Below are 11,373 nucleotides of genomic sequence, written 5' to 3' on the forward strand. Positions count from 1 at the left end.
CTCTCTCTCTCTCTCTCTCTCTCTCTCTCTCTCCCTCCCTCTCTCTCCCCTCCTATTTGTTGATCTCTCTCCCCTCCTATTTGTTGATCTCTCTCCCCTCCTATTTGTTGATCTCTGTATTGGTGTATATCTGTCCTCTGTCTGTTTTTGATCTTGGTCTTCCATTTTATTTTATTTTGTTTAAATATCAGTCCTCTGTATTTCATCTCTGTCCTCTTGTTGTTGATCTCTGTTCTCTTTTTGAATGGGGTTCAGATGTTGACTCCTGTACACTTCGATCCTTTAAAATCCCTTCTCCCCTCCCCCCCGTTTTGCTGCGGATCTGATATCACCAGGTTACAATGGAGCTCTCAATCAATAGGTCGGTATGCGAGATTCCAGACTCTTCTCCCGCTGAGCAGGTGCGGCTCACCCTGGGGATTTGGACCTGTTCATCGGCAGAGGATTTAGCCACACACCAATGAATATTCAATTTCCAGCACACTGCCCTGGCAGCTCCCTGCTAATGCGATGCTGCGAATAGCCGCGCTCCCCGCAGGATTGCTGCATTAGGAGGAATTATTCTCGGTGACACAAGTGAGCTCCTCGGGGACGCTCTGCAATGTGTTGTTTGTCTTTGCAGCAGGCCCGGTGAAGATGGGGTGCTGAGCCGGCGTTCTGCTGAAGTGAGAAATAAGGGGGCGCAAAACAAACTTATTTATAGATGATGATCTGCAGAAAGATAACTAATTGGCGCGCCTGAGAGTGAGCAGGCCGGGAAAGAGGACTTCTGATTTATAGAACAATGTCTGCAATGTTACTGGAAATGAGTGCAAACATTTCTGTACTAGTATAATTATAAAAGTTATCACCTTATTTATTATGAACATGCACTATATTGCCAAAAGTATTGGGACGCCTTTACACGCACATGAACTCTAATGGCATCCCAGTCTTAGTCCGTAGGGTTCAGTATTGGGTTGGCTCCGCCCTTTGCCGCTATAACAGCTTCAACTCTTCTGGGAAGGCGTCCACAAGGTTTAGGAGTGTGTCTATGGGAATGTTGGACCATTTGTGAGGTCAGGTACCGCTGGAGGAGAAGGCCGGGCTTGCTTGACTGGCCTGCACAAACTCCCCCATCCATGTCTTTATGGACCTTGCTTTGTGCATTGGTGCGCAGTCATGTTGGAACAGGAAGGGGCCATCGCCAAACTGTTCCCATAAAGTTGGGGGCATGGAATTGTCCCAAATGTCTTGGTGTGCTGATGTCTTAAGAGTTCATCTGTTGTGCCAATGTGAAGGCCACACCAAGTTTGGAGGTCTGTAACTATTGGCTCTGCAGACGGTTGATGACTTCTGCAAACTGTGCGCTTCAGCATGCGCTGACCCTGCTCTGTCATGTGACGTGGCCGACCACTTCGTGGCTGAGTTGCTGTTTTTCCCAGTTGCTTCCACTTTGTTATAATCCCAGTAACAGGTGACCGCGGAATATTTAGTAGCAAGGAAATGTCACGGATGGACTTATTGCACAGGTGACAACCTATCACGGCACCTCGCTTGTAGTCGCTGCGCTCCTGAGAGCGACCCATTCTTTCACAAATGCTTGTAGAAGCGTCTGCATGCCGAGGTGCCTCATCCTATACACCTGTGGCTATGGAGGGGATTGGAACACCTGAATCCAATGATTTGGAGGGGGGTCCCTATACTTTTGGCAATATAGTGTATATAAATCTGTTGTACTCTTATTATTGATGTCGGTGAAGGAATACTTGATGGCTATAGGAGTTTGACTGGATGCCATTGTATCCGATTTTTTTTTGTTTTTTTTTCCTGTCCTAGGGTGAACATGCACGTTCACACTTCTATACCTAGGCAGGATTGTCGCCCTAGGACAGGACTACAGATGCCTCCCCCCCATCTCTATAACATGGGCGGTATTTTATCCATAAAGACAGCTGGAGACAATGTAACTAAAAACAGCACAGGAAGTGATCCGCTCACAAGATTTTTGGCAGGATCAACAAAACACTTTCAATGGTCCAGGTTGACGTTAACACTACATAGTCAGTGGAAGCACTTAATCAGATTCCAAGGTGCGTAGTCAGATTTGCTTTAAAAAAAAGCTTTTCTTTTGTACAATTTGGATCTGGATTAATTTTTCTGTATTCTTTGATGATAAAATGATACAAAGTGAGATTTGATTTGTTTGTTTTTTGTCTAATTGACGAGCAGATAGAAAGGTGAAGCAGCATCTACATAGGATGGCGGGTAGCAAGCAGGGAACCGTACAGTCATCTCGGAGCCGGCACCCCCTCAGAGCTTCCCACTTCCCCTTCTGTAGAAACAGGAAGTTCTATTTTAAACCCCTTTTAAAGGGCACCAGCCGTTCATTGTTACGGGAACGGAGTATAAATGTTTCATTTTAACGGGTAATGGAGAAAATACACGACCTCGGCTGCCTGCATTATCTTTGTGCCGTAGCCTCGGTATCCCAATTTGTGTTCCAGATTGCTTGAGCAACCTCTACAGAGGGGCTAATGTCCTGAAATGGGCGACTTGGCAAAAGGTTATGACTTGGAGACAAACTAAGACGTGTTATGTTACCTCAATGAAGGTCAGGCTGCTGTGCAAGGACAAGCGAAGGAGACCATCTGTCTCCGAATCTGGTTATCCCACCCAAAAATTATATTGTGGGTAAACTTTGCTGCACTGAAACACTTATATTTACTTCCGTTGGCAGAAACTAAACCTGTCACGTAAAGTATAGCTAGCGCCAAAATCTTATTTATTTTGGATAGAGTAAGGGATGGTTAAACACTAGACCGCCGGAACCAGCTGCTGTAGAACAAATGCACACCATTCTATCTACATGTTCATCAATATTTTCAAAGCCCTAAAGAAGGGTGACCTGATGACCCTGAAACGCATTGGCGATTATATGTGGACCTTCTCTGATTAATTGGTATAAAACCTTCTCTTGGGACTCTGGATGTGAGGCTCCATTCTTTGTCTCTGTAGGCTTTTTGGCCATCGTTGTCCACATTGGAGAGATGTTCTTTTGCTTCCTGTAGACGCCACAGGAAGTGAGCTACTTTCCATAGTGAGTGACGTGCTCTCTTAGACTGTTGTCTCTGGACAAGTGTCCCCATTGGAGGATTTCCCTTCTATTCCTGTCCTGGTAACACACAATGTTTTCTGTCCCAAAAGCAATGGCCACCAAATAAGAGTAAAGCCTCGTTCACACCAGACACGGTGTGTTCCGGCCCGAGTCTGGCCAGATCGCACTGCGGCCGGCTCACTATGTTGTGGGGCAGGCGGGAGCGTGCTGGTCCATTTTGAAGTGAATGGCACCGTAGCCACGCCCTCTGGCGCAATGCGATTGGCCGCATGGGAACGCAAGACACATTATGCCTGCAGTCTGGACCGAGCCAAATAGGGCTTGCAGCATTTTGTTCCGACCGGACCACAGGCATAATGTGCCTTGCGTTCCTGTGCGGCCAATCCCATTGCAGCCGGAGGGCGTGGCTACGTTGCCATGCCCCCTCCTGCCCAATAACACAGTGAGCCGGCCGCAATGCGAAGCAGTGCGTTCTGGCCAGAATCGTGCCGCTAAACACTGTGTCTGGTGTGAACGGTCAATCTCCACAGTGGAGACCCAGACAGCCATAGAGACCTGTCAGGTGTCCTCACACCTTATCAGTCCATCCAAAACAAAAAAATGATGCACTGTAAGTCAGCACAGACTCGGCAGTACCATGTATGTATCAGCTACTCTGGAGTCTATGAAGACTTCATCTGGAAGGTTCTTCTTTCATGTCCTAATTGTGTCTTCAGGCCTCCGGTTGAGTAAGATGGTGCCAATGTATTTTGGCTCCGTTTGGTGTTTTTTGATGGATGACTTATTTATATTAGACACTTTGTAGAATTCACATGTTTTAGGTGGAACATAACTCTAGCAGTCTCTTGACTCCATTGGTGAGATCTCTGTGGTTGGGTTTCCAGGTCTACAGGCCTACCGTAGTGATTGAGCCTGGAGCCCCATCTCCTTGTTGGGTTTTGAGCTTGTTTTGTATCCTGTAGTAGTAATGAAGGGTGAGAACAGAGCCAGCAATGGGGAGATCTCCCCTCTGGAGTTATAATCAACCAGTCCGTAACAAAGCCCACCAGTTTCCAAAACCATTTACCATTTTTAAGTTGGCTGACACTCTGAAATGTATCTCTGTTCGAACTTATTTTATGCCTTTTTTGGAGAGATCTCACTTCCTGTTCAGATAGCAAACCTGAGAGGGAATCTTCCCATAGAGAGTTGTCACCAGAACAGGAGTCGCCATTTTAAGATTCCCTTCGCCTCCTCTTCTGGTGACAATTGTTAGATTTTAGAATGTTGTATCTCGGGGACAATGGTCACCAGGACAAATGTGAGATCACCCCCCTCAGTAGTAATAAGAACCACAAGAAGAACCATGATAAATGGGGTTGAGTCACGCTCAGTCTTTTACAATCCTGGTGGTAAACTGAACAGTACAGAGACCTCTCCTACACCATTGGAGCCCCTCCGTAGGGTCATGGATAGAGACTTGAAGTATACAGGCAAGCAGAGCTGAAAATGGGCCCATGAGATCGTGGGACACAAATTGTTTTTTTTGGTTAAATATGTTGGTGGTTAAAAAGGGCGAGTTGGCAACGTGTTGAAACATGTTGGCGATCAGTCTTTTGATAAGGAAATTTGTTGCATCTGGCAGACCCATTTTTGGCGCTCTCCTTTCCCTGTATAGTCCAAGCAATAAAAACCTTCCAGGAGTTCTAAACGTTTCCTGCCCTATGTTACAAAATTGGTTAGAGATGCACCATAAAGATGAACTCCAGGTGAAATTATTCTGCATACTTCCATTGGCCCAGCTCGGTCCTGATTGGCCAATCGGAACCTCTAAAGCACTGTAGTAGTCGGCGTTACTACAGTGCATACTCTGAAAACACAGGTTGTCACTTGCTCGGCACAGAGGACATCTAGTATTTTTATCAACGGATACAAGGCATTCTCTGAGTGGGCAAGGAAGTTTTATTTTGTCATCACCACCCCTCGTCTAATCAGAACGCCTTGAATTCATTGAAAAAAATAAAAAAATACTAGATGTTCTCTGAATGGCCGCTGTGCCGAGCAAATGACCCCCCCCCCCCGTGTTATCAGAGGAGAAGACACTCAGCACAGCGCCATACAAGAAGCGGATACTACAGTGTAGGGATGCACCGATACTAGTGCCGATACCGAGTATTTGGGCGAGTACTCATACTTACCCAAGTGCACCGATACCTTCCCTAATACTGGAACTGCCGGTCAGAGAAGATTTCCTCTGACCGGCAGTGCTGTAAGGGAACGTGGAGCCGGCTTTCCGTGCAATCAGGAAGCCGGGTGGCGAGTAATGACCCGCCTCCCGGCTTTTTGATTGGCCGGGAAGCTGGCTCGATGCTGATTGGCTGGGAAGCCGGTTTCCTGCCCAATCACAATCGAGCCAGCCAAACAACATGGAGCTGGCTTGCCGGGCAATCGGGAAGCCGGGTGGCATGTAATGAAATGCCGCCCGGCTTCCCGATTTGCTCTGGAAGCTGGCTCCATGCCAGTGGAAGCACCGGTATCGGTACTCTGTACCGAAAACCGGTAACGGTGCATCCCTACTACAGTGCTTTACAGGATCCCCGTGGACCGATCAGGTCTATCATAGGAATGCTCACCTCGGGCCAAGCTGGACCAATGCAAGTAAATTATACCCGGAGTTCACCTTTTTAAGACTTAAAATTATAAAATTTTGGCCTCTGCAAAATTTAAGATTTGCGATCACGCGAGTCACGTGACGCTCGCCGTTCCATAAGGAATAAGGCGCGGATAGAAAATAACCCGGCTTATTGCAAAGAGCAGCGCAAAAAAATAAACCCCTGCAGCAGCTCACAGCAACCAGCAAGGTGGTACAGGCAAAAAGATGACTTCTGATTGGCTGGCTGCTGTGGGCGAATGCAAATCATTCTTTGCGTTGCGAAATAAGCCAAATAATATCTCCCCCGCTCCTGTCCAGGATTAACCAAGGCCTGAGCACTCATCCCACCATCTCCCTCCAGATTACTCTACTTAGACTTCATATTCCTCTCTACTGCATGAGAACGGGCTGAAGGTCCCAACCGACCTCTAATATACATTATTATTGTTTTTTTCTTTTCCGATCACATTCGCTGTTCTGATCATCAGGGGATGTCCTTTTCCAGATGGCAGAAGTTCACCGGCAGATCCAGAACCAGCTGGAGGAAATGGTAAGTGAAAGTATTTATTATTATCAATATTAGTTGTATATCTTGGTACACCTACCCCTTCTCTATGTCCTGGCACCCTCTTGGTACACCTACCCCTTCTCTCTATGTCCTGGCACTATCTTGGTACACCTACCCCTTCTCTGTATGTCCTGGCACCATCTTGGTACACCTACTCCTTTTCTATGTCCTGGCACTATCTTGGTACACCTACCCCTTATCTCTATGTCCTGGCACTATCTTGATACACCTATCCCTTCTCTGTATGTACTGGCACCCTCTTGGTACACCTACCCCTTCTCTCTATGTCCTTGCACTATCTTGGTACACCTACCCCTTCTCTCTCTGTCCTGGCACCATCTTGGTACACCTACCCCTTCTCTCTCTGTCCTGGCACCATCTTGGTACACCTACCCCTTCTCTCCATGTCCTGGCACTATCTAGTTACACTCACTCTGAGGATAAAATGATGAATGTTGCCTTTGCGTTGCCCGATGGCGTATCTTCAGTGTCGGTCTTCGCGGCCATCGTGATAAATCCTGACAGCTCAGCATTCTCTGCTCTGCTCGCCCTCCCTCGCTTCCCACCTGCCGATCAGTGTGTCTGCTCCTTCTCCGTATGTGCCGCCATCTGTTTCCTCTCATCCCTCAGTAACACTTCAGCCTCATCCTTCCGGGCGGACCTGTCAGCGCGTCTTATTCCTGTCCTGGACTCCTGCGGCCGACAAACTCCGTGTCTGCGGCTGGCACGCTGGCTGCTGATGTCATGCACAATGCCAAGCCAAGAGATCCATGGAGTGCGCTCTGCAGCCCCTCTGAAAAACCAGGAGCGAGTCTGACTATTGGATACCTGTAAAAAGCAGATGAAGGCATTGTCAGGGGTAGGGGGGGAGCGCTGTCATCTCTGCGAGAGGTGATAAATACCTGGGAGGTCACACTGACGCATTACGCTTAGTGACGCAGATATCCTGCAGCCTCTTTGCAGCCACTTCATGTGTACTTACACTCCAGCAATGGCTACAAGGCTGGGTTTCCTGAAGGTAACATCAATAAGCCATGTCTGTATAATGTGTGCTGATATGATGGCCAATCTGCCACATCTGGAATGCAGAACAGTTAATAGCATTGATTAATATATGGAGGCGGAGTTCCCCTCTACAGCTCTTTCTGTATTTCTTCTTCGTGTGCGGAGTAATAGTTTCTTCTCCTTTACTTTCCAGCTGAAATCTTTTCACAATGAACTGCTGACGCAGCTGGAGCAGAAGGTGGAGCTGGACTCGCGGTACCTGAATGTAAGTTGTATATTTTTACCCATCGCCTGGCTTCCCGATTGCCCGGGAAGCCGGCTCCATGTTCCCTCATGGCACTGGCGGTCAGAGGAAACCTCCCCCTGACTGGAAGTTCCAGTATCGGGGGTAAGTATCGGAGCATTTGGGCGAGTACAAGTAGTTGCCCAAATACTCGGTATTGGTACTGATACCGATGCTAGTATCGGTATCAGTGCATCCCTAACACCTTCTAATTTCTTCCTCCTGCTCCTCCTCCTTCACGACCTAGCACCATCTTGGTACACCCACCCCTCCTATGTTTTGGCACCATCTGGGTACAGCTATACCTCCTTTTCATTGCCTGGTACCACCTTGCTACACCCACCCCTCCTATGTCCTTGCACCATGTAGGTCCACCCACTCTCCCTCCTCCATGACCTAGTACCATCTTGGTACAACCACCCATTCTATGTCCTGGCACCATCTGGGTACACTTATCCATCCTCTTCCTGGCCTAGCACTATCTTGCTACACTCACCCCTCCTATGTCCTTGCACCATCTAGGTACACCCACTCTTCCTCCTCCATGACCTGACACTGTCTAGGTGCAGGCACTCCATGACCTGGCACCATCTTGGTACACTCACCCCTCCTCTGTCCTTGCACCATCTAAGTACACCCACTCTCCTTCCATGACCTAGCACTAAGTACAGACATTCCTCTGTGCCCTGGCATCATCTTGGTACACCTACCCCTTCTCTCTATATATTCTGGCACCATCTTGGTACACCTACCCCTTCTTTCTATGCCCTGCCACCATGTTAGTACTCCTACCCCTTCTATCTATGTCTTGGTACACCCCCTCTCTACCTCCCTAATTCTGTCCATTCTTCGCAGGCGGCTTTAAAGAAATATCAGCTGGAGCAGAAGAACAAAGGAGACGCCTTGGAGAAGTGTCAGGGGGAGCTGAGGAAACTGCGCAAAAAAAGCCAGGGCAGCAAAAACCCTCAAAAATATTCCGACAAAGAGATGCAGGTGAGATTTCAGCTTTTATTATACAAGGCAAACATACCCGAGTCCTGCTGCAGGTCGGCATTCTGGTAAACTAGAGCTGCAGCTAACGATTATTTTCAAAATCGATTAATAAACCGACCGGAAAATATTAGTAAAAGGTCAAAACAGAAATACAATGTAATTGCTTGTTCATGTTGTGTCGTCCTTGGACTGACGAGCTGGTCAACCATGACCCCCCTCCCACCCTGAACAGAGATGTCAGCTTTGGGTGGACGATCCCTTTCATTAAGTGTTTGAACCACCATCAGACCTCGCGGAGCCTCCATACTGTATTTATAAAGCTTCTTGGCTCTTCTGCCGGAGGGAATGGCTTCTAGTTGTCATTATTTGCCCATTTGAGGTAACCAGTGTCGGCAAATCTACAGCTGCCATTCACTTAAAGGGGACATGTCAAGGGTGCAATGACTTGCTTGCTGCCTCATGTTGGTTGCCTGGCTGTGATATGTCAAAGTCAATGGCAGAGAACAAGCGGCTAATAAAAAAAAAAAAAAAAAGCCGGAAGTCCTCACTTCTATGGTGGTTCTGTGTCGGGGACTGTGGAAACCGTATGGCCAGCAGAATAGCCAGGAGGAAGACTTGGCAATGGCTGCCTTCATATTTCGCTCGTGATGGGTTTGCTTGTCAAGGTTTAAAGAGTTTACACTGCCGTTCACAATTATTTAGGGAGGAAGGCCAGAGGATGGACATGACAGCCAGAGATTCACTGAGCTGGAACACTTCTGCAGGTCGGGAGTTTAGAATGCAGCAGCTGTATACTCGTTCCGGCTCAGCGACCCGCAGCCGGTTAGAAGTTGGCAATGAAGATACAGATGTTCCTCTACGTAATGAAAGGTGGTGGTGGGGGGCTACTGAAAGGAGCCTGTCGGCAATTAACTTTTGAGCAGATGCTGCAAGATGGTCGCTATCACCTGAGCACGTTATCCCTTGTGACTCTCTGAATAAAGTTTCAGTTACTCAAGACCTGGATCCAGGGCTCAGCCTTGACAACTACTGTCCGCGTGGCTCAGTGGTCAGGAAGGGCGCTCTTGTAGGATATTGGCAATGCCTATTCCTGGGGTAGGCAACCTCTGCACTAGGCAAGAACTAGGAGCCAATGGGACACTAGCGCTATGCAGATGTGCCACCAGGAGGAGGAGAGAGCAGAGTAATGATTTAGAGCAGGGGTAGTCAAACTTCGGCTCTCCAACTGTTGTGGAGCTGCAAGTCCCATGAAGCATTGCAAGACTGACAGTCATAGGCATGACTCCCAGCCAGAGGCAGATGCATTATGGGATTTGTAGTGTCACTAGAGCTGGCGTGCTGAGGTTGCCTACCCGTGGACTAGTCTATTCTCTTATGTTATGGACATGTGTGGGAGGTGTTCTGTAGTCCAGCAGGACTGACAACCCTGCTTGGGGCTGACCAAAAGGGGTGCAGTGTTGGTGGCTCACAGAGGATGTGGAGCTCACCAGATTCCTGGCAGGTCAACAGGTACTTGCAGTGTGTGTGGGTAAGGATAAAACACGGGAACTGTGCGTGTATCTCAGGGACTTCATGTACATATCACATGTGCGGTTGTTTGATTTTCACTCAACATCATAATCTGAGCCCACCTGTGACACTGAGACTGTCACAGGTCGGCTCAGTAGATCGGGAAGTGAGCGATCACATACCGGCGCTCGCTCACTTCGCGATCTATACTACGGCTGCGGTGTCTCAGTATACCGCTAGCTGTTGCTTGCGGTATACTGAGCTTTGGGTGACGGGATTACGCTAGTTTGTGTCCTCCCGTTACCCTTAGGAGAACTATGGGGAAAAACACTGACCCCATAGTTCTCCTTTAAGACGCGTCTTCAGGCTGTTATAAGCCGCCCTGTGTGTGAAACGTTCCTCCCGGCCGGGGTGAGGCTCAGAGCGGCAGATGGAAGCAAATAAGTAGGTGATTATGTAGTTGGATTATGCCGGGCAGATCATTCATATTTAAATAGCGTTACACTCTAATTGGTCCCTCAATTCCACTGGAAGTCACACCGGCCGATTCGGCTCGGTTCACCGGCTTGTCGCCTTCACTGAGGAGGGGGGGGCGGAGGGTTTAAATATTTTATCTTTGTTTTTCAATGTCGCAGGGATGCACACCTTAAGATGGTCAAGCATATGTGATTGGGGTGTATAGGGGTGCTAGAACCCTAAAGCAAATTTTATGGTGGGAACTCATACCGTGACTCTGGTGCTTCAAACCACAGTGCTAGCCAAGGGTGCTTTTTTGGTATCAATGTTTATCCAGCAATATTCCACTTGAACGGCCTCTTGGCCTAGAAGGTATTTGGGGCTCATTAATGTCACCTGCGGTGCTCAATACAGTCCCAGCACAAGGACAAGCCTTGTACTCAATGGTGCAAGTTCACACCAACACCCAATGTTATTGGCGTTCTTTGCATAGTTGGTGTAGGGAACGCCCCCAGAAATGTCACTTCCTGCTTCTGTGATTGGGCGACTGATTTTCCCAGAAGTCTGCTCTAAGATGCAAAGTAAAATTTCAGGCATCCCCTGCAATAGCAATTGCATTTTTGGTGAAATGCTCCCTAAGAAGTCATTGCTACTAAAGGGATGCCGACATTGCACCTTTCCTCATTGCAACACAGAAGGTCCACCAGATGATTATAATGGACCCTCTCATTCAGGGGTCACACTCCCTCCCCATCCCAATTCGGGGTCACCCCCACTCCCAGTTAGATGTCACCCCCCCCCCACCCTATTTCGAGGGGCCCATCACCCCC

General features: G+C 48.2%; 1 protein-coding gene across 4 annotated transcripts in view; it reads left to right on the forward strand.

Moving 5' to 3' along the window:
• Positions 1–11,373, forward strand: part of BAIAP2 (BAI1 associated protein 2) — a 114,183-nt gene that overhangs the window by 61,885 nt on the left and 40,925 nt on the right. For all 4 annotated transcript variants that reach the window (XM_018566509.1, XM_018566512.1, XM_018566511.1 and 1 more), the window contains exons 4-6: positions 6,218–6,279; positions 7,496–7,567; positions 8,441–8,578. In XM_018566509.1, coding sequence (XP_018422011.1) covers positions 6,218–6,279; positions 7,496–7,567; positions 8,441–8,578 — 272 coding nt within the window. The remainder of the gene's footprint in view (positions 1–6,217; positions 6,280–7,495; positions 7,568–8,440; positions 8,579–11,373) is intronic.

This window comes from Nanorana parkeri, unplaced genomic scaffold (assembly GCF_000935625.1).
Source record: "Nanorana parkeri isolate BGI_ZX_2015 unplaced genomic scaffold, ASM93562v1 scaffold954, whole genome shotgun sequence".
In the NCBI taxonomy this organism is placed as follows: Eukaryota; Metazoa; Chordata; class Amphibia; order Anura; family Dicroglossidae; genus Nanorana; species Nanorana parkeri.